This window comes from Mobula hypostoma, chromosome 6, assembly GCF_963921235.1.
Source record: "Mobula hypostoma chromosome 6, sMobHyp1.1, whole genome shotgun sequence".
Classification (NCBI taxonomy): domain Eukaryota; kingdom Metazoa; phylum Chordata; class Chondrichthyes; order Myliobatiformes; family Myliobatidae; genus Mobula; species Mobula hypostoma.
This window is the reverse complement of record NC_086102.1, coordinates 135,592,644-135,616,755: the sequence shown is the minus strand read 5'-3', so window position 1 is coordinate 135,616,755 and position 24,112 is coordinate 135,592,644. Positions and strand designations below refer to the sequence as shown.

General features: G+C 44.5%; 1 protein-coding gene across 2 annotated transcripts in view; it reads right to left on the bottom strand.

Moving 5' to 3' along the window:
• LOC134348429 (aryl hydrocarbon receptor-like) overlaps window positions 1-24,112 on the bottom strand; it is a 155,374-nt gene that overhangs the window by 17,448 nt on the left and 113,814 nt on the right. For both annotated transcript variants that reach the window (XM_063051796.1, XM_063051795.1), the window contains exons 4-6: window positions 20,623-20,712; window positions 11,346-11,469; window positions 1,924-2,063 (exon numbers count right to left, since the gene is read on the bottom strand). In XM_063051796.1, coding sequence (XP_062907866.1) covers window positions 1,924-2,063; window positions 11,346-11,469; window positions 20,623-20,712 — 354 coding nt within the window. The remainder of the gene's footprint in view (window positions 1-1,923; window positions 2,064-11,345; window positions 11,470-20,622; window positions 20,713-24,112) is intronic.

The window sequence follows — 24,112 nt, the reverse complement described above, 5'->3', positions numbered from 1 at the left end:
CAAAATAAAAGAATTGGTCTTTAAATCCATATTGCTTGATGTGTGCAAACTGGTGGTCATATCAACTACAGTGCAATTGTGACAACAATTCAGTAGTTTGGAACTTTTGAGATAACAGGGATGTGGATTATAAGTGCAATTATTTCTCCTTGTGGAAGTGAAAAGAGGTGCATACATGTTAGCTGAGTTGTGGGCATGCTATATTGGCACAATCCTTGCTAATTTGATTTGATCCAAATGACACATTTCACTGTTGCTGTTTCCTCCTCACATGGGCCAGCAGCCACCATCCCCTTCCCTCTCTCCAACAACTTTCAGATGAAGATAGGGTGAGTGGTCAACTCCCATCAATGGGGAAGTCTGACAGACCCAACAAATGCTTCCATTAGTGTCACTCCTAACAAGTTGCCTGGATGAACCCACAGTGTTGGGTCACCAAGTGATTTTCTTCCCTTCCTTTTTTTTCCTTGCTATAATTAAAGTGAACATGTCACCCCGTCATATTTTGATGCCATCTTTAATTCTAGTTTAAAATTGCTGACCCTCTCCACCTCCGATCCTCTGATGAGAACCGACTCATGGACCTCTGGTTTCCTTCTTCTGAAGTCAATAATCGGTTTTGCTGACACTCAGTGAGAGGTTGTTGTGGCACAACTCAGCCAGATTTTCAATCTCCCTCCTACACGCTGATGCACCACCACCTCTGATTCAGCCTATGACAGTGGTATCATCAGCAAACTTGAATATGGCAATGGAGCTGTGTAAAGCGAGTAGAGCAGGGGGCTAAGCACACAGCCTTGTGGTGCACCTGTGCTGATGGAGATTGTGGATGTTGTTGCCAAACCGAACTGACTGGGGTCTGCAAGTGAGGAAATCAAGGATCCATTTGCAGAAGGAGGTAGTGATCTGAGTCAAGAAAACCAGCCTAGCCTCGCCAGTCACTTCTCATAACTGAAACACTCCATCTTGATGAATGTCCTCTGCATCTGCTCCAGCCTCAGGCAACATCCTGGTAAATCTTTTCTGGACTCTTTCATAGAACATAGAACACTGCAATATAGTACAGGGCCTTCAGCCCATGATGTTGTGCCTACCTTTTAAAACCTAATCTAAAATCAATCCAACCCTTCCCTCCATTCTCTATCATCCATGTGCCTATCTAACAGTTTCTTAAATCCCTAAATGTATCTGCCACTACCACCGTCCCCGGCAGGAGGTTCCACACTTCCACCACACTGTGTCTAAAAAAAACTTACTTCTGATATTCCCCCTATACTTTTCTCCAATCACCATAAAATTATGTCCCATTGAATTAGCCATTACTACTAGCCAATAGTAGAGCTGCTGCCTCACAGTCACAGAGACCCAGGTCCCATCATGACTGAGAGTCATCTGTATGGAGTTTGTGATTGCGTGGGTTTCCCCCAGGTAGCCCGCTTTCCTCCCACATCCCAAAGACATGGAACTGGTGCGTTAACTGGTTGCTATAAATTATGCCTAGTGTGTTAATGGTAGAATCTGGGATTGGGAGTGCTGATTAAGATTTGGAGGGGTTATGAGAATAAATAAAAATAGTAAATATAATCAACATAGGATCAGTATAAATGTGTGGTTGTTGGTCAGCACACACTCAGCAGGTAAAGGACCTGTTCTGCCCTACCTCTCAATGAACACCTGACACCTGTGTCACCAAGGCTATGGACCAAGTGCTGGCAAACTGGAATGAGGAGAGGACTTGATGGTTAGCACAAACACGGTAGGTTGAAGGGCCTGTTTCTGTGCTGTATGAGTGACGTTGTTTCAGCTGGGACGGCGGCTGGCAGGGAAGATAGCTCAACAATTTGAATGAATAAGTCCTTGCTTCAGTTTTGTGCGAGGCCTCTACACATTGAAAAGAAAGTTAAGAGCTCAAGGTTTACATACCAGGAAACCCGACGAATTGTCCAGAAGACATCGGAATCGGCAGATAAAATTCCTCTCCATAAAAGAGGAATTCTCAGGAGGAAGTTGAAGAAGATCATAAGTGACAACGTTGGAGCAAAGGTTATTGCTGTCCGGAATAGCTGGATGGTGAACCAGAAAGAGATGGTTAAGTCAAAATATACACAACTATGAAATAAAAAGGCCTGAAATATTCAGGCATTTTGGACAGAGGATTTAAAGCTGTTTACTGAAGACATGCCTTTACCTAAAAAGGGTGGGATGGACTTGCCTTGCCAGTGCCATTCATTAGGAATTCATGAATGAGTTGCCCCAATCAACCAGAAACACCTTTCTCCCTCACTCTAATTCTGTGCCCATTTTCCCCCACCTCCTCCTTTCTGCCAGGGTTATGCAGCTCACTCTAACCTTACTCGTTGCGTGTTCACAGACATAAGAAAGGGATGCACATCTTGAGATGATACACTAAACAGCATGGGCTTCAACCAACCCGAACTCTAATGCTTATTTCTTGCTTGTGCCTGCTTTCTTTACAAGACTGATTAACGAGTCACATGGAACATTTGTAATAGATTACTGCTTGAGTGGATTACCAAATCGTGATTGTATTACAATGTTTGGGTGCTGTATTTTACCATTAGTAACTGGCACAATTCATAATTTAAACCATTCTTTGGTAAGTGAAAAAAACAGAAACTATTCAGACAAAAAAAAACCTTCCACCAGCTATGGGAATTCTGCCAGATATCAGTGATTGCAGAACCTTGGTTGAACAGTTTCTGGTTCATTTCTGTTGCACCAAGGAATGATTGAAGGAAAAAAAAATTGTGTTTTTCCTGTCTTGTCCTTCTGGCCAGAGGATTTACTGAGGCCATATCAAACCTGCAACAGCAAACCAAAAACATTCCTGCCTCCCCCAATCTGATCCTTACCTCACCCAATCTCTCTACAACTTAAAACTAACACTTTTTTAAAATTAAAAAAAAAGGAGATTCTGCAGACGCTAGAAATCCAGGGCAACACACACACAACAGATGCTCCATGACTTGCTAGAGAAACTCAGCCAAGTCATGGAGCATCTGTTGGAGGGAATAAATAGTCGACATTTCAGCTCAAGATTCCTCATCAGGACAGGAGAAGGCGGCGGCAGAAGCCAGAATATGAAATTCTCCCCCTGGGAGTTACCAGAAGCTAGAGAAACCAGTCTTCATGCCCTTCAGGTTGGAGACTACCCATGCAGATATCAGGTGTTGCCCCTTCAAACTGAGTTTGGCTTCATCATGGCTGCAGAGGTGGTTATGGACAGACATGTCAGAAGGAAATGGGAAGTCCAGTTGAAATGGACAAGCATTGGGAGGTTCTGCCACTTACAGCAGACAGAGCTAACATCAGCACAAGAGATTCACTTGCTCAGTTCCTTCAACTCCACCTCATCTGCTCCCAAGATGAGCCTTGCCTTTCCAAGATATCAGAGCTATCAAAGAATGGTATTTCTCTTCATCAACCGCTGATGCTACCATCATATACATCTCCTCCATTTCCCGGTCATGCGTGCTGACTCCATCTTCCTGCTGCCATAACAGGGATAGAGTGCCTCCTGTCCTCATCTTCCACTCCATGAACATCTGCATCCAACACATCAGTCTCTGTAACTTCCGCCATCTTCAATAGGATCCTACCATAAACATATCTTTATTTCTGCCCACTCTCTGCTTCCTGCAAGGATTGCTCCCTCCATGATTCCTTTCTCTATTCGTCCCTCCCCACTAATCTCTCTCCTGGCACGTATCCCTGCAGGTGACAGAAATGCTACACCTGCCCATTCACCTCCTCCCTTACCTTCATTCAGGGCCCCAAACAGTCCTTCCAGGTGAGGCAACGCACCCCCTGCAAATCTTCTGGGGTCACCTATTGTATACGGTACTGCCGATACAGCCTCCTCTGCATTGGTGAGACATGACGCAAATTAGGGTACTGCTTTTTCGAGTACCTCCACTCCAACTGTGAAAAGCAGAATTTCCTGGTGGCCAATGGGAATTCCTATTTGTATTCCTCTTCTGACATGTCCATCCATGGCCTCATCTTCTGCCACAGCTCCGGGTAGCCTCCAACCTGATCACATGACATTTGATTTCGCCTTCTGGTAATTTTTTTCTTTTCTCCATCCCCTTCCCTCTTCTCTTCTTCCCACTCTGGCTTCTTACCCATCCTCCTCACCTCCCCCTGCTGCCCCACTCCTCCCTTTCTCCCATGGTCCATCAGATTCCTTCCTCTCCAGCCGTTTACCTTTCCCACCCACCAGGCTTCACTCATCACTTCCTAGCTATCCTCCTTTCCCTCCCCCCCCCCCACCTTTTTATTCTGGTGTATTCCCCCTTCTATTCCAGTCCTGATGAAGGCCCAAAACGTTGACTGTTTAACTGTTTATTCGTAGATGATGCCTGACCTGCAGTGTTCCTCCAGCATTTTTGTGTGTTGCAGAGATAATTTTTTCCTCTTTCACAAGGTTTACAGCCCAAGACATGAATTTTGTTTCTCTCACTCCACAGATGCAGTCTCTGACCTGCTAAGTGGTTCCAGCATTTTCCGTTTTTTTCATTTCAGATTTCCACTACAAGTAATTTTAATTTCCATTGAACCTAAGGAATCACTTTGCTTGCATAAAATAACCCCGTCACACCAGTAACAGGTGTGTGTTACACAGATCACGAGATTCTTTCCTCTTTCTGCTACAATTTATGATTGAATTGCTGATGGACTTCTGTAGGTCTTCAGGACAAAGGTAAAAGAAATCTCTCCAATTATCACACCTCAGCCTTATGTGCCTTTCCCTAAATAATTAGCATACACAGAGCAAACAATGGAAATAAAATCTATCCTTCTAGCACTGTAAAATTAGCTGTGACAGCATCTTCTGTTTTTGTCATGTGACATCCCATCAACAATATTCAACAGCACCAAGTCCCAAGCCCTGAGTGAAGATGGGATCAGTTCTCTTCAGTAATGCCCTGCAATACTTATATGACCAGCATTAATCCCACAAATAATACACAGCAGAATTATCTGTCACTCACCCACTGGCCTGGTGGGAGCTTCCTAAGTGCTAATGGAATGCTGTATTCATGACAATACAACAGTGACAACCCATTAAAAGCGGTGATGGGGTCAGTTGTGAGATGCTTTAGAGCAGGGGTGCCCAACCTTTTTTGCACTGCAGACCGGTTTCATATTGACAATATTCTTGCAGACCGGCCGACCCAGGGTGGGGGTGTGGGGGGAGGGTAGGGTTGCCAACGGACAAGAGTAGCAGTCAAATATGTTGTTTACCCCGAGAGACTACAATGACCATGAAGCCTTGCGCGGGCACTAGTGCGCATGCGTGTACGTGCCGATTTCATTCTACAAATAGTTTTTGGCGATTCTGTACAGTGGGAGAGTGGTGTTAATCACGACCAGAATATAGGTGATAAGTGTCTAATACTCTCAATTTCGTTTCTAAAAGGGTTTATCTAACGAATTTAATATTAAACACACAGCGCATATTTTCCTCGCATGAATATAGCGATAAGTCAATTATCAGGGGAGGACAGGGGAGCTTGAAGTAAGTGTTGAAGGAACTTCCAGTAGAAATGGTAGAGGCAGGTTCGATATTATCATTTAAATTAAAATTGGATAGGTATATGGACAGGAAAGGAATGGAGGGTTATGGGCTGAGTGCAGGTTGGTGGGACTTGGTGAGAGTAGCGTTCGGCACTGACTAGAAGGGCAGAGATGGCCTGTTTCCACGTTGTAATTGCTATATCGTTATACAAGTAAGCCAATAGCATCAAAACATTTTAGGTAACGTTTGGATATTAAACACACAGCACATATTTTCCCCGTATGAACATATAAAATCATTGCAACACACTAATATCGCTGAATCAGTGCGAGCATTGGGCTGAATACTTCTTTCCTACAACAAGATGGTCCTATCGAGGGGTGATGAGAGACAGCGATACTCAAAGGGGGTTCCTTATGTCCAGTCTATTCTGCAGTTTAGTTTTCGTTGCATTCATTGCAGAGATATGTTGGAAATGGAAGCAACGTTTTCAGTGCTTTTGTGGCTATCTCAGGATATTTAGCCTTGACTTTGAGATCCAGAATGCCGGCAGAGGTGTTATGTGAAACATACTTTTCAGCCCGCCGTCATTTGCAAGCTTGAGGAGTTGATCTCCTTCCCGCGCTGACATGGATGACGCGTGCGTAATGACCTCGCGTGCATTCAAGCTCAACAGTGGGCATGACAAGGAATGAGGAAAAGTGCAGCTGACTCCTATCGCCAAATCATATCGTTTCCTCGCGGCCCGGTAGCGCATGCTTTGCAGCCCGGTACTGGTCCACGGCCCGGTGGTTGGGGACCACTGCTTTAGAGCACCCTATAATGCTTGTGAAAAGTGCTATATAAATGCACTTCTTCCATTTTTTGCAGAATGACCACTGAAATTAAATTGCTTATAACCTACATTTCCTTTTATAGCTGCCAGTAACCCACAACTCTTTTACTGAATGTGAAAATACAGTGAACTCTGGTAATTCACTATTCGATTGTTTGGAAATGATCATCTGGCTCAACGTGTGTTGATTCTTGCATTCCCTTGAACTCGGTTCCCACACTCCCTCTAACTCATATGGACCCCAGTTCCCAAGCTCTCTTCACCTCCTTGGAACCCCAGTTAACACACTAACTCACCAGGACCCCACCTCCCACAATCCCTCTGGGACTCTATGTAATATGCAGGACCCGGTCCCACACTCAGACCAAGTTCCCACAATCCCACTAACTCACCGAGACCAAGGTACCCACAACTCTTTAAATCACAGGAACTCCTGGTTACAAACTGGGACCCCAGTTCCAGTCTCTCTTTGCCTCACTGGGGTTCCAATCCCTGGCTGCTTTCCACTCAATGAGGCCTTGTTCACACATTCCCTCTAATATACCAAAACCCCATTCCCACTTCCCTTGAATCTAACTGAGAAAATGTATTATCCTACAACAACATGGAAAAAAAGTGAATTCGAAGTGTGCTGGAGTATTACTAAGGAATAACATCCAATAGTCTGGAAAATCTCCCAGTTTGATACCACAAATTCACAAGCTTCACTTTAAGAAAAGTTCAGCCATCCCACTCATGGACAATGATCTCTTGGACACGACCTCACTTTTTTTAAATACATATTATTTCTGTTTCTTGCACGTTTTTTAATCTATTCAATATACGTATACTGTAACTGATATTTTTTATCATTATATTTTATTTTCTTCTATATTATGTATTGCATTGAACTGCTGCTGCTAAGTTAACAGATTTCACGACACATGCCGGTGATAATAAACCTGATTCCGATTCCTAGTTTTTCACAATGCTTGTGATGCAGTGCTGGGTGAGTGGCCCACATCCAGTGCAGGAACTCTCGTCAAACAAATAGTGTTCACCATATCATCAGTTCCTGGGCTACTGATACGACTGGCACCTTTTCCAGACCTGAACCATCCCAGCTTCCATGTTTGACTTGGGCCCAAGCTGACAGTCCTGACAAAGGGTCTCGGCCTGAAACGTCGACTGTACCTCTTCCTAGAGATGCTGCCTGGCCTGCTGCGTTCACCAGCAACTTTGATATGTGTTGCAAGAAATACTACTTCCTCTTTAACGTGGCTGACTTCCACTCCTAACATTGTCCCACTGTTACTGAACTTCTAATCCTGTTTGCACAGTGAGCCTGCTCCCACCCTCTGCGAGCTTCAGCCGATCCAACATTCCCCTCAAGTGCCAGAAAGATGGAACTGAGATTCAGGTTTTTGAACAGTCCATGAACCCACTCGCCATGTTGCTCTCACTTTGCAATATTTTTATGCATTTCTTATTGTAACTTAGTAATTTTTTAATGTGTTGCGCTGTACTGCTGCCACAAAACAAATTTCACAACAAATGTCGGTGATGATCAATCTGACTCTGATTCTGAAGGCAAGACCTTACTGAACGGAGGAGCATCCTCAAGAGGTACAGGAGCCTGAAGATCCAAACTCAACTCAGGAACAGCTTCTCCCCCTCTGCCATCAGACCCCTGAATGGATAATTAACCCATGATCACCATTCCTCCTTTGCACTGTATATTTATCCTTCTATTTATTTATGTAGTAACTTTTTAACAATTTGCACTGTATATTGTAGCTTTTAAAAGTTCATGGCCTGCACTGTACTACTGCCATAAAACAACAAATTTCATGACTTCTCTCAGTAACGGTAAAATTGACTTTGAGTTCAAAGACCCATTCCAGCTCCTATTCTTCACATTGTAAGAAGCAGCCAAGTCTGAACCTGAAATATTGAAAAATGTGAGTCTACGTGAAACAGTGAAGATGGAAGTGATGGAGATCAGCTTCGAAATATATCCAGAGATACAGCCTCTATAGAATTGAAGTGGGGAGTTCATAACCCTCCTGGAGGAGGGATTCCCCTTCAGTTCTCTATTAATAACCCTCCTGGAGGAGGGAATCCTCTTCAGTTCTCTATTAATAACCCTCCTGGAGGAGGGAATCCTCTTCAGTTCTCTATTAATTGGACAATCCCTTATAGTGAAGTTGTGCTGCCTCAGTTTACATTGCCTCTCAATGGGAAACAAATCCTGTCTCACAAACCTAAGTAAAATTACAAAACACTGGAGACACTCAGCAGGTCGAGCAGCATCCGTGGAAAGAGAAACAGAGTTAATGGCTCAACTCCATCTACAAGTCTGCAGAAGAAAGTCGGCCAGACCTCAATAATGAAGAGTTGGAGTAAAGGAAGGAGGTAGAGTTTAGCAATTTGGTGTCATGATGGGTACAAGTTGCAAAAGCCTGAAAGCATGTACACCTTGCAAGGTCAGCTATACCCTGCTGTTATAAGACAATTGAATGGTTCACTAAGACAATAAAATAGGCTCTTGACCTCACAATCTACCTCATTATGATCTTACCTGCTCTGCACTTTCTCTGTAACTGTTAAATTTTATTCTGCAGCTTTTACTGTTTTATCTTGTACTATCTCAATGCAGTGTGGTAATGCATTGATCTGTTTGAACAACATGCAAGGCAAGCTTTTCATCCTACCATGCTCAATGAGACAATAATAAACCAATTCCAGCTCAATCAAACCAGGTGCCTGTCTCCCTGTCCTCATATGTAGTAGAGTAGATAGCCGTCGATCCCAGGGAATCTTGTGTTTGCGTCTCTGGTGGACTGCGTCCTCTCCAGGGCATAAATCTGGGCGGGAAGATTTGAAGAACCGGCTGTTGCCCATGCAGCGGGTTCCCCCTCTCCACATCACTGAAGCAGTCCAGGGGAAGGCCAAGTTCCGATACAGCTTGGCACCAATGTCGTTGCAGAGGTTGTCAGAGTGAAGTTGTAAACAACATCAAACTGCCTTAGCGACCCCGGCTCCAGATTTCTTCCTCGGGGTTTACTCCCGAAGCCTTGGGTATGGCCGCAAGGCCGCAGAGCCTTAAAATCAGAGTTCTCCTTCTCCTAGGCGGACGAGCTTTCCTGCTCCCAGGCACCATTCAAGGCTGAGGAGCCCCACCTGCCCGAATACACTAGCCAAAATTATATCATATAGGAGGATTCGGGCCTTATCCATAGCTTTGGGACACTCCATGTACACAAAATATAGAAAGTATTCTGCCTTATTGTCCACCATCTGAAACATTCCTTGCCTCCTCCACTGAAGCACTCTGTACTTGTCCTGAAATGAACTGCTACAACAGTCTCCAACCTCTGTTATTTATGTTGTGGCTTTTGAATGTTTGTCATGACTCTTGTCTAGGCTGAATTTCGGTGCATACGTCTAACATCTGTGGGTTTCCTTGAGGTATTTTGCCCTAATTTTTCATTTCATTATGTCAATCAACTTTTGCCTTTAGAAATTATTTCTAATGTAATGCTCCCAGTGTGCATGGAAACACACCGTCTCCAAGCTCTCCTCTGCCGTCCGTACTTGTTTGACTCGGAAACATACCACTGATCCTTCACTGTCACTCAGACAGATCCTGGAACTCCACAGACCATGAGACATAGGAGCAGAATTAGGTCATTTAGCCCATCGAGTATTTCCACCATTCTAACATGGCTGATTTGAGATCCCTCTCAATTCCATTCTCCTGCCTTCTTCCCCGTAACCTTTGATATACTTACTAGTCAAGAACCTATCAACTTCCGCTTTAAATATACCCAAAGACTTGACTTCCACAGCCGTCCATGGTAATGAATTCCGTAGATTCACCATTGTCTGAAGAAATTCCTCTTCATCGCTGCTCTAGAGGGATGTCCTTGTATTTTGAGGTTGTGGTCTCTGGTCCTCAACTGCCCCACTAAAGGAAACATCCTCTCCACATCCATTCTTTCTAGGCTTTCAATATTGGATAGGCTTCAATGAGAAACCTCCTCATTCTTCTAAACTCCAGTGAGTTCAGACCCAGAGCTATCAAGTGCTCCTCATATGTTACACCTTTCATTTCTGGGATCGTTCTTGTGACCTCCTCTGGACCCTCTCCAATGTAGCACATCCTTTCTTAGATTGTGGGCCCAGAACTGTTCACCATACTCTAAGTGCAGTCTGACTACTGCTGAATAAAGCCTCAGCATTACATCCTTGCTTCTACATTCCTTACCCAACAGTGCCGTGGCAGCATCTTCAAGGCATGAGTCATGAAGACAGCTCAATGTCATTTCCCTCAGGGCATTTAGAACTGGGCGACTGTCACTGGCCTTGCCTACAAAGCATTCAAACTGAAAGTGAAGCCGGCACTTCAGGATTCAGAAGCAGCAGGCAATCAGCTGGAAGAACTCAGTGGGTACTGCAGCATCCGTGGGAAGCGAAGAAAATTGACATTTCGCACGAAAACCCCGCGTCTGCACCACTGAGTTCCTCCAGCAGACCGTTGCTCCTGATTTCAGTACTTGCAGTTTCTTGTAACTTCAAAGCTTACTTTCTTCCTTAAGTGAAGGAAAGTTTGACATTTTCTTCTCACAAATTCTTTACAGCAAATGAAGAACACGAGAGATTATGCAGTTGCTGGAAATTCAGAGTAACACACACAAAATGCTGGAGGAACTCAGTAGGTCAAGCAGCATCTATGGAGAGGAATAAAGAGCCCAAGGATCTCAGCCTGAAACGTCAGCTTTATTCTTCTGCAGAGATGCTGCCTGACCGGCTGATTTCCACCAGCATTTTGCATGTGTTACAGCCAATGAAGTATGATCTTTGAGACACAGTCATAGTTATAATGCAGAAAATGTCAATATTCAGGTGCACTTTGGCACTGTTCCCAACATGTTTAACACCAGTACAAAAATGAAATTTTGACAGAGAAATCAGCAAATAACTCACTGTCTTTGTGGGAATTGGTTTCTTGGCAGGCTGGTGGATTTAGGGCCCAGTGGAGCTGCCGTCGAAACAGGGGCCGGTCATCCGTGTGTATCAGCTCAAACACACTCTGATGCACCAGGTCTGACTGGAAAAGAACAGAGTAATCCCATCAAGTCAATCCACCGGTCAGGCAGCACAGGGCCGTGAATAAAGAGCAGCTGTGAAATCGAACAGAGGCACAGAAAAATTCTCCACATTCCTGGGAGCAAAGCATTAGCAAGCCAAAATAGAGTAAGGGGAACAAGAAATACTGGAAATCTGAAGCCTAAACAAACAAAAAGATTAAAACTACAAAGAGAGTGAATCAGAAAGAATAGATGTTTGGTTGTCATTATTCCTCAGAGCACTCATGACAACAGGAGCTCCTCAGAAAGCTGGCTGGATGAAAGGAGGGGCAGGGACAAGATTAAGTTTCAGTTCAGGAAATATTAAGCATTTCCACACAGATGTGTTTAAAATCAGTTAATGGGTGGGTGGGGGGTTATCAAGATAGAGGGACCAGGATTAGAAGCGGGTTTCATTGGTACAGCAGAGAGGAAGCAATACTTTCCATGTGTTGGTGAGAGAGAGGAGGCAGTGTGGGGAGATCTGAAGATAGAGGGGATAGTCAGAAAGAATGGAAGAAACTGGGGGCAGCAAGAGAAAAACAGAGCCAAAGGAGTGTGAGAGAAAGAGGACTGGAGGAAGAGTGTGAAAGGGAGAGGGTGAAAGAAAACGGGAGTGTGAAAGAAAGGAGAAGAGGAAATGAGACCAAAAGAGGAAAACAAGAAAGGGACAAGACAAAGTGATAAGAGAAGAGCTCATGCAGTGAGAAGGGAGGGCCTGACATAACTAACCATGTGATTCTCTGCTTACCTGCAACTTACTCCAATGTCCTTATCATAGTACACTGAAACAGGCCATTCAGCCCAACTGGTCCATGCTAACCAAAAGACCCAGCAAAGCTAGCTCCATTTGCCCATGTTTGGCCCATATCCTCTAAAATTCCTGTAGCCATGTACCTATCTAAGTGCCTCTTAAATATGGTCATTGTATCTGCTTCCTTAGTATTCTTACTGTGTCCCGAATGAGTTAACGTAAAATGGGTTGGCTGTAGACAATTTCAACACCAACTGGATGATGATTAAAATTAGTCATTCATTTTTTATTAAAAATAACTTGGATGATGACCCAACAGTTCAATGTCACCATTAGGTCTTGAGGCTCAAAATATCACTTTCTCATTCCAAAGCCCAATGGCCGCTGTTTTGGAGCAGAGCTTAGCAATGGTGAGGTAGTCAATGGCCCTCCTTGAAACTTCCTTCAGCTTCCATTTCTGCTAACTTCCATAGCCACCACTGGGACAGACTGTCTGGTGTGGAGAGACAGATTCCATTATGGGTAATCTGGTAATCACCGATGCCCTCAGATGCACTGGGGACTGGCCTGGCGGCTGACAGCATGAATCCTGTCTTCCTATCCCAAAGGGACTCTCTCAAATTCAATTAAAGTGCTCTGGGACACTGAGTGCATTTACTGTATCAACCACCCACTCAGAAATGCACAAGAAATACACTGCTTTTAAGAGTTGAAAAAACTGTTATTGATATTGGCTAGGAAGCTTCCTCCAAGGACAAGCAAACATAAGCAGTATCTGCTTCTCTAGCAAGCCAGGATACAACCTCAGTCACAGCACAAAAAGCAGACGTTTCCTATTAAAGTGAAGTCTATCCAGAAGTGCAGAGCAGTTTCATTTCCTGATGCTGCTTTAACATTGTCAATGTTCCTTAAGCACAGCAGCAGGGGGTGGGGAATGTGTTTGGGTAGGGGCTTCCAGCAAACTAAACACTGTGCCATTCAAGGGAAACAACACCTCAGGCATGCAGCTCTCCTGCACCACACAGCTTGGAGTTATCGAATAGTCAGTATCGGCTTACTCTGGACCATTCGGATTTCATCATTCCTGCTGGTGGAATAGGAGGCATGGCTCCCCTGAGGACAACACTGCTTTCACTTAAGTAGGGTCAATGAGACTTGGTTTGAGGTTTCTGTCTTCTGAATCGCTACAGCAGCCCACCTGCAACATGCATCAAGTGAAACAGAGCTCACCGTTCAACTTTCAGGAAATTATTTTCTGCATTAACTGCTGAAAGACTGGGCTCCGGACTGAATGTGTTGGTGTGGGGCTCTGGACCGACCGCACGAACCTGGATTGACAGCGAGGACACAGGAGACCAGCAAGCCTCAACTGCTCTTTCAACTTCACAGTTCCAATATTCAGCCATCATAAGAACAAATGAAACAGGTTTTGTATCCGGTCAGTCTCCAGCATTAAGCGTTGCAATGCCCACATTGGTGCCTGATCCACATTGTCCCTTGGCTTCCCCAGTATCTAAAAACCTGAAGTCCACTCCATAAATACACTCAACAACTAAGCATCCCAACTTCCTACGGTAGGAAATTCCAAAGGTTTACAGTCCATCAGATAAAGGAATTTCTTCTCAGAGGGGGCTCCCCTGTGATCATCTAGCTCTTTCTCATCTGCTCACGAAGGCAGGATTTTATATCTCAATGACATCCTCTCTCATTATAGAGATAGTCACAGAAAAATACAGTACAGAAAGGCCCTTTGGCCCATCCAGTCCAGGCCAAGTCATTTAAACTGCCTTCTCCCATTGACCTGCATTAGGACCATAGCTCTCCATATTCCTACCATCCATGTACCTATCCCAACTTCTCTTGAAATCGAACGCACATGCACTTGTGCTGGCAGCCCATTCCACACTCCCACGACCCTCTGAGTGAAGTTGTTCCACCTCATGTTCCCCTTAAACTTTTCACTTTTACCCTTAACCCATGACCTCTGGTTGTAGTCCCACCCAACCCCAGTGGAAAAAGCCTGCTTGCATTTACCCTATTTACACCCCTCATATTTTTGCATACCTCTATCAAATCTCCTCTTAATGATCTGTATTCCAAGAAATAAAGTCCTAACGTATTCAATCTTTCCTTATAACTCGGGTCTTCCAGACCTGGCAACATCCTTATAAATTTTCCCTGTACTCTTTCAACCTTATTTACATCTTTCCTGTAGGTTGGTGACCAAAACTGCACACAATACTCTACATTAGGCCTCACCAATGTCTGATACAACTTCAACATAACATTCCATCTCCTGTACTCAATACTTTCATTTATGGCCAGTGTGCCAAAAGCTTTGTTTACAATCCTATATACATGTGATGCTCCTTTCAATTAATTATTTACCTGTATTCCCAGATCCCTTTGTTCCACCGAACTCCTCAGCGTCCTACCGTTCACTGTGTAAGACCTACCCTGGTTGGTCCTACTGAAATGCAACACCTCGTACTTGTCTGCATTAAATTCCATCTGCTATTTTTCAGCCCAGTTTTCCAGCTAGTCCAGATCCGCTGCAAGCCAGTTTAGCCTTCCTCGCGGTCCGCTACACCGACAATCTCAATGTCATCCACAAATTTGCTGATCCAGCTAACTACATTATCGTCCAGATCATTGATATAGCAACAATGGACCCAGCACTGTTCCCTGCGGCACTCCACTAGTCACAAAGGCCTCTAGTCAGAGAGGCAACCATCTACTACAGCTCTCTGGTTTCTCCCACAAAACAAATGTCTAATCTAATCCTCATCTTGAATGCTGAGTGACTGAACCTTCTTGACCAACTTTCCATGTAGGACCTTGTCAAATGCCTTCCTAAAGTCCACGTAGACAACATCCACTGCCTGGCCTTCATCCACTTTCCTGGTAACTTCCTCGAAAAATATAAGATTGGTTAGATATGCCCTACTATGCACAAAGTCACGTGTCTATCAATACATATCCGGTTCCTTAGAACACCTTCTAATAACCTTCTTACTGCTGATGTCAGGCTCACGGGCCTAAAATTTCCTGGCTTATTTTTAGACCCTTTCTTATACAGCAGGACAACATTGGTCATCTTCCAATCCGCTGGTGCCTCACCTGTTGCTAAGGATGATTTAAATATATTTGCTTGGGCCCGGCAATTAATGCACTTCCCTCCCACAGGGTCCGAGGCAAAACCTTGTCAGGCCCAGGGGATTTATCCACCTTAATTTACTTCAGGACAGCAAACACTCCCTCTTCTGTAATCTGTACAGGGTCCATGAAGTTGTTGCCACTTCTACAGAATCTGCATCTATCTTCTGAGTAAATACAGGAGCAACAAATTCATTTAAGATCTCCCACTACTTATTTTGGTTCTACACATGGACTACCATTCTGATCTTTCAAAGGACCAATTTTGTCCCTGGCCATCCCTTTGCTCTCAACATATCTACAGAATTCCTTAGGATTCTCCTTCACCTTGTCTGCTAGGGCAACCTCATGCCTTCTTTTAGCTCTCCTGATTTCTTTTGCAAGTGTTCACTTGCATTTTTTATACTCCATAAGAAACCTCAGCTGTTTTTACCTGCCTATACCTGCTATGCACTTCCTCTTTTTTTGCTTAACCAGGGCCTCAATATCTCTTGAAAACCAAGGTTCCCTACACTTGTTATCTTTACCATTTATTCTGACAGGCACATAAAAGCTTTGTGCTCGTAAAATTTCCCTTTTGAAGGCACCGTACACCTTTGCCAGAAAACAGCCTGTCCCAATCCACACTTGCCAGATCCATTCAGATACCATCAAAATTGGCCTTTCTCCAATTTAGAATCACAACCTGTGGACCAGACCTATCTTTTTGCATATTTACTTTGAAACTAATGGTATTGTGGTCACTAGATGCAAAATGTTCTCCCACATAAACGTCTATCAACAACTGTCTCATTCCCAAATAGCAGATCAGATATCGCACAGTCCCTCTTTGGGACTTCTATGTCCTGATTAAGGAAATTTTCCTGAACACATTTAACAAACTCTATCCCATCTAGTCCTTTACAGTATGGGAGTCCCAGTCAATATGTGGAAAGTTTAAATCACCTATTATATCAACCTCATGTTTCTTGCAACAGTCTGCAATCTTTCTGCAAATTTGTCCCTCTAAATCCCTCAAACTGTTGGATGGTCTATAATATAGCGCCATTAACATGGTCATACCTTTCTCATTTTTCAGTGCCACCCATAAAGCCTCACCAGATGGGTTCTCCAGTCTGTACTGACTGAGCACTGCCGAACATTTTCCCTGACTAGTAACATCCACCCCTCCTCCTTTAATCCCTCCCATTCTGTTACATCTAAAGCAATGGAAGCCTGGAATATTCAGCTGCCAGTCCTGCCCCTATTGCAACCAAGGCTCGCTAATGGCAAAAATATCATGATTCCAGGTGTTGATCATTCCCCTTGGCCCATCTGCTTTCCCTATGATACTTCTTGCATTGAAATATATGCAGCTCAGAACGCCAGTCCCACCATGATCAACCATTTGATTTCTGACTTTGTCTGAGGACTTAACAACATCTGTTTCCACAACTTCTTCAGCAAATGTTCTGGCACTCTGGCTCCATTCCCTACAACTCTAGTTTAAACCCCGCCGTGCAGCACTAGCAAATCTTCCCGCTATGATATTAATATCCTTCCAGTTCAGGTGCAAACCATCTTTTCTGTACAGGTCCCACCTTCCCTGGAAGGGAGCACAAAGATCCAAAAAACTTGTGCTCCCCCTGCCACAGTTAAACTGTATAATCTTTCTATTTCAGGCCTCCCTCGCTCGTAGCACAGGTAATAATCCTGAGATCGCAACCCTGGAGGTTCTGCTCTTTAACTTAGCACCTAACTCCCTGAACTCACTTTGCAGAACTTCATCATTCTTCCTACCCATGTCACTGCTACCTACATGGACCATGCCCTCTGGCTGTTCACACTCCCACTTAAGAACGCAGAGGATTCCATCTGAGATGTCCCCCTGGCACCCAGGAGGCAACATACCATCTGGGAATCTCGTTCTCGTTCACAGAACCTCCTTTCTGTTCCCCTAACTAACGAATCTCCTAACACTACTGCTTGCCCCTCCTCCCCACTTCCCTTCTGAGTCGCAGAGTCAGACTCAGTGCCAGAGACCCGACCACTGTCACTTTCCTCTGCCACCCCCCAACAGTATCCAAAGTGGTATACGTGTTGTTGAGGGAGATGGCCACGGGGTACTCTGCACTGGCTCCTTAACCCCTTTCCCCTTCCTGAGAGTCACCCAGTTTCCTGTGTCCTGCACCTTGGGTGTAACTCTCTCTCTATATGTCGCATCTACCACCCCATCAGCTTCCTGAATGATCCAGAGTTAAGTTCCAGCTCAAAACAACTTGTAGTGTTGGAAACTGCAGCTGGATGCACTTCTCACTGGTCAGGGACGCTGCCTTCCTACATCCTGCAAGAGGAGCATTCAACTATTCTGCCTGGCATCCCTGCTGATCAAATATAAAGAAGCAAAAACAATAAAATGTGACGGGCGGGGGGCATATTCTACCTATAGTTTTTTTGCCTTCTCTCACTGAAGCCTCAAAGAGCTAAAATCTAAAAAATCTCCCCTCTATCCTTGACCACTCCAATGATGACCACTCCAATGATAACCACTCTAACACCAAGGCTCCACTTGCCCCTGCCTTAATGAAGTTTGTTTTTGCCAATTGATCCCAAGCGCTGAATGAGATTCATTCTGAGATTCCAATGAAGAATGGTCGATCTCAGTTTTTTCTCATTCAAGGAGTCGCTGATCCCAGGAAATAGTCTGAGCTGCAGAATGGCTTCTGCACTTCTCTGGTAAGGGTTTATGACCAAGGCTGAAAAGCAGGCCAGTAAATCTGCACAAGCACAGAGAGTCAGTCCCAGGCCAGCATTCTGGGTCACCGGCATTTTTCCCCCAGTGCACAGAACTCTAGTATGAAATACCTAGTTTTCTGAGGCACAAGTTTCCTAAACGTAAACTTGCATTGGATGGGAAGCCCCTACATCATTGCTTGTTCACTGCCAAAAATTATCAGAATAGGAGGCTGTGCCATTTTGTCTGGTCATTAGAAATGTGATGTTTCTGTTTTACAATGTTCCTTTTCAAATTTTGCAGCATTGAGTAAATAAACACTCAAAATCTCAGTGCTTCAATTTCAGCAGGTAATTATACAGCATGGACACACAAAAATTTAATGTAACAAGTCCAAATGCCTTTACAATTCCTCACTTGTGTCATCTGCACTATTCCCATTGTTCTGACTTGAAGTGTTTTTCCTTCCAGTCAAGGAGGAAACAGTTTGGAAGGTCAGCAACAATTCCTGCAGCCTGGTACTTCATGCTACGTACAGTTTAAGTCACATCCAACACTGCGCACACATGAACAGTGCAGCAAAGCTCCCCCGCACTACCTCGTTATGCTGCATACCAGCAGCCAGGTCTGTCAACCAAGGACAGCACAAGAGGCCCAGCTACAACCTCTGGAAAGCCATCTCACACACAAAGCTGCAATTCTGGACAAAACTCAAACCACAGAAGGATGCTTGATAGCTGAGGCAGGGTTTGAATGCTATCACTCCCACCAAGTAAAACCAGGCCACGTATGTGACAAAAAGATTTTGCTCCTTAATGAGTTCAATGTCTTTTACGCTCGCTCTGACGGACTGAACGTGGAGACACCTTCAAGACCTCCCACAGGCACCGACAACCCGGTGATTTCAGTCTCTAAGACTGATGTGACAGCATTCTTCACAAGGGTGAACCCACTGAAAGCATCCGTCCCAGGCAGTGTCCGGCCGAGCACTGAAGGCCTGTGCTAATCAAACGGCTGGCGTGTTTACTGATATCTTTAACCTCTCACTCTGCAATGAGTACCCACCTGTTTCAAGCAGGTTTCAATCATCCCGGGATGGTGGGAAGGTATCTTGCCTCAATAACTATCATCCAGTAGCACTTACATCCACTGTGATGAAGTGGTTTGAGAGGTTGGTGATAAAACATATCCACTCCTGCCTGAGAAGTGACTTTGATCCACTCCAGTTGGACTACCATTACAACAGGAGGTGCCAATTCATTTTATTTTCCCTCAAGTTCTGGAATATCTGCCCAGTGGAGATATATACACCAGGATGCTCTTCACTGATTACAGCTCTGCCTTCAACAGTATCATCCCCTCAAAACTCATCAATATCACCCTGATATACTGCGTCCGTTGCTCCCGATGTGGCCTTCTATATATTGGCAAGACCCGACGCAGACTGGGAGATCGTTTCACTGAACATCTACGCTCTGTCCGCCAGAGAAAGCAGGATCTCCCAGTAGCCACACATTTTAATTCCACATCCCATTCTCATTCTGACATGTCTATCCGCGGCCTCCCTTACTATAAAGATGAAGCCACACTCAGGTTGGAGGAACAACACCTTATATTCCATCTGGGTAGCCCCCAACCTGTTGGCATGAACATTGACCTCTCTAACTTCTGCTAATGCCCCACCTCCCCCTCGTACCCCATCCGTTATTTATTTATATACACACATTCTTTTTTTCTCTCTCTTCTTTTTCTCCCTCTGTCCCTCTGACTATACGCCTTGCCCATCCTCTGGGTTCCCCCCGCCCTTTCTTTCTCCCTAGGCCTCCATTCCCATGATCCTCTCATATCTCTTTTGCCAATCACCTGTCCAGCTTTTGGCTCTATCCCTCCCCCTCCTGTCTTCTCCTATCATTTTGGATCTCCCCTCCCCCTCCCCCTTTCAAATCTCTTACTAGCTCTTCTTTCAGTTAGTCCTGATGAAGGGTCTCGGCCCGAAACATCGACTGCACCTCTTCCTAGAGATGCTGCCTGGCCTGCTGCATTCACCAGCAAATGTGAGGCGTTGCGCTTTGGGAGACTGAACCAGGGAAGGATTTGTACAGTGAGTGGTGAAGCCCTGATGATGTTTTGGAACACAGGGATGCAGGTGTGCAGGTGCATAGTTTGCTGAATGCAGCACCAGAGATAAATAGGATGGTGAAGAAGGCACAAGACAAATTACAACTCAACAATGCGGACCCTTTAGCATATTAAAACACCCTAATGCATTGAGTGGAAATTTTGTCAAAATAAATTTCATGAAGCCCACATACCTGGATAGAGAGCTTAAGGGCTTGGTTAGGGAGTTGGGACTTATCAGATGCCTTACATACCTCAGGTTTGAGAAGATTGAGTTTGATCCTGGCTTTACATACTGTGTATTTCTGACTTTTTTAAAAACCAGATTACTGCCTGACCCAGAATTTAACAACAGGGGGTTAAATCCTTCACTCAGCACGGTTTCAGTCTCACCTGGTGGAAGCCAAGGTAATCCTGGATGGTGGGGGATGTATAGAAGACGTAACCTTCATCGGTGACGACCAGAATAAAGCCATTCAGAGCCTAGGAAACAGGAGAAAGAAGCATAAGTAGCAGCACTGACCCCAGCCACCACCAAAAATGTTTTGGGTGTTGAGCCTGGCTGGCTGATGACCCTGATAAACACTCAACTTTAACTACATTGAAATGAAAGACAAAAATGGGGTGAAATTAGATCTGCCAGCGTCTCTTTTTTGGTTGCTAATAGGGCCACTGTGCACAGCAAGTGGACCAAAAAATATGCAAGTCAAGCAAACCAACGAGCAAAGTTGGCTTGTCATCCAGGATGGCATCTTTGAGCTGAGGGGATACAGGTTTTTCGCAACTCCAAAAGAGAAACGGCCCAAATACGCTCACATAACAGGCCAAGTTTCCCATGACTGGTGCTGTGATGAGAACATCATGTGAGGATAGAAGCCACCCCTCTCACACAGAGGATAGTCTTCAGTATCTACACTGAGACATGGGTTGGTATACCTCTAGAGACAGTGTGATTTTTATCTTTACAACATATCTATGAAACCAAAAAAAAAAGTTAGAAAGAGAACACTTCTCCAGTTTGTCAGCAACAAGGACCGCCAGGTTGAAGGTCAGTCAGCTGAAGGTGTAAAGCAATGCTCCATCCAACAGCACTGACACATGCCTGAGAAGCAAAATAGATTATTACATGTATAGTGAAAAAAATTATTTTGCAACCATCCAGACAGAACATTTCATCACATCAGTACATTGAGGCAGTACAAGGGAAAACAAAAACAGAATGCAGAATAAATTGTTCAAATTTTTTTCAAGTTAACGATCTTTCCTACTGAACGACAGAAAGATTCCCTAGTCTGGTGGCACAGTGGCAAAGCGTCCTTTGATGATTCTGCTGTATAGATAGTGGGGGAGAGAGGAGAATGAGGGAAGAGGGAGAAGGGAGAGGGAGGGGGAAATGGAGTGGGCAAGGGGGAAATGGAATGGGGAGGGGAAATGGAGTAGGGAGGGGAAAGGGGAAATGGAATGCGGAAGGGAAAGGGGAAAGACGGAGAAGGATTAAAAGGAGGAGGGAGGGGAAGAGGGGCAAGTGGAGAGGGACAGGGAGGAAGAGAGGTAAGACAGGTGGTGGGGAGTGGAAAGAGAAAGAAGAAGGGAAGCAGGGAGAGACAGAAAAAGAAACAAGATTACAGGTATAATGTAGTATTAATTTAAAAGATAATTTGTTCCGAATGGTGGTTTATTGTGTGCACAATAACTCAATTTCAATTTTGATATCAATAATAGGAGCTTCTGCAGCTCAGATTATCTTTTGACAACTCTTAGTGCTGGGAAGTAAACCAACAAGAAAGTCCTGTGGAATTGCTGCACCCCTAACCAAGGGCACAACTAGACCCACATCATTGAGTCAGGAGGGTGAATGCAAAGGCCCAGTCCCATTGGTGCACTGGGTTTGGGCCGTGGATTAACAGAGGTCCCCAGGTGCTGCCCCTTTCTGGTGCCAGCATTGTTGGTATGAGCAGCAGAGTGCCCATCACATGCAGGGTATACTTAACTGGTGAACATTCATGTAAAAGCAGAAGATATCCAAGCACATCACCAGCCACATTCTTAAACATACCATAAGGTACTTACGACCTTATTAAGAAGCATAATGCCTAGATTATCTAAACTCCTTGAGAGCCTTGCAGGACTGTGCAAAGGTCTCGAATTTTCTATCCCCAAAAGCAAAACAGAATCTAGATTTTTGCTATGTTCTCTTTGTACCCAGGCTAATTGCAGAGGGTAGTGCACCTACTTTCAATGACTCCACAACTCACGCTGTCAACATTATTCATTTCTTATTTTATTTATTATTTTTTCTTGCACTTGCACAGTTTCTCTTCTTTTGCACATTGGTTATTTGTTCATCTTTGTGTATAGTTTTTCATTGATTCTATTGTATTTTTTGTATCCACTGTAAATGCCTGGAAGAAAATAATTCTCAGGGTAGTATATAGTGACGTATATATACTTTGATAATAAATTTACTTTGAACTTTAATCCAGTCTTGAGATTTTTTTTGAAATATCACATTCTGTAAAAGAACATTTCTCCCATACAGTGCCATTAATACTAGTAAACAGCCCTCACAATTAATGACTGCTTTGTTCTACCACAGCTCCAATATGAAAAGAAATTGCCAGCAAATAATGTAAATACTGCCCCAAGTCACGCAAGGGAACCTTTTTTGCTTCCAAACAATGTGCTCCCAGCTCTGAAACAGTTCAAGCATAGGGAGGAGCCATTAAAGTTTCTATCAATGCCAAGATAAGTTGACCTTTTTGAGCCAGACTATTGACGATCTCACATAAAACACTCAGGTCCTGCACTTGGCAGGCGTACATTACACATCAAAAGCAACTGAAGGCCGATACGAGTTCCACAAAGGACAGAGGCAAATTTCTCTAACTGCCAGCAGGGCAAGTCCCTGGACTGGATGGCACCAGAGAGACACACTTCTTGCAAACACCCTTCAGATATTATTCAGATTTAAGCACAAGAGATTCCGCAGAAGCTGGAAATCCAGAGCAATACACACAAAATGCAGGAGGAACTCAGCAGCTCTGGCAGCATCAAGGAGAGTTCATGTTTTGGGCCAGTCCTGCTGAAGGGTCTTGGCACAAAACGTTAAAACTTTTTATTCCTCTCCATAAATGCTGTCTGAGCTGCTGAGTTCCCCCAGGTGTGTCTGTGTGTTATTCAGATCTAGGCACTGGATTCTGAACAGCCAGACCACCCATCCCTCTGACTAGTCTTCACTTGGAGAAGATAAAGAAACACAGTGTTTAAAGACCTCACTTGAATTTTGCTGATCCCTTTACCCAGTGGAAAATGAAGCAATAGGCAAGCACGCATCGATAAACCCAAGAGATTCTGCAGGTGCTGGAAATCCAGAGCAAAGCATACAGAAGGGCAGCATGGCAGCGTAGTGGTCATCGCGAGGCTATTACAGTGCCCGCAACCCAGGTTCAATTCCCATGGCTGTCTGAAAGGACTTTGCATGTTCTCCCTGGGGCCTCGTGGTTTTCACACGGGTGCTTCAGTTTCCTCTTACGTTCCAAAAACATACAGAGTTTTGTAGGTTAAGAAGGTCTCGTTGGGTGGTGTGGGTTCATTGGGCTGGATGAGCCTGTTACCAAGCTGTACCTTTAAATAAATACAATTTCAAAACGCTGGAGGAGCTCAGCAGGTCAGGCACCACCTACAGAGAGGAATAAGCAGGCAACGCCTCAGACCGACACACTTCATCTGGACATTCATAAGCACATAGCTATTCTTCTTAAGCAACAATGCTTCCACTTTAGTCCTATGGGTTCCCAGGTCACTGATAAGGCCAGTGTGGGAACAGCTGATTCTTCGTCAGGTAGGACAAGTTTGTGAGACAGCCCATCGCTCTGTCATATGT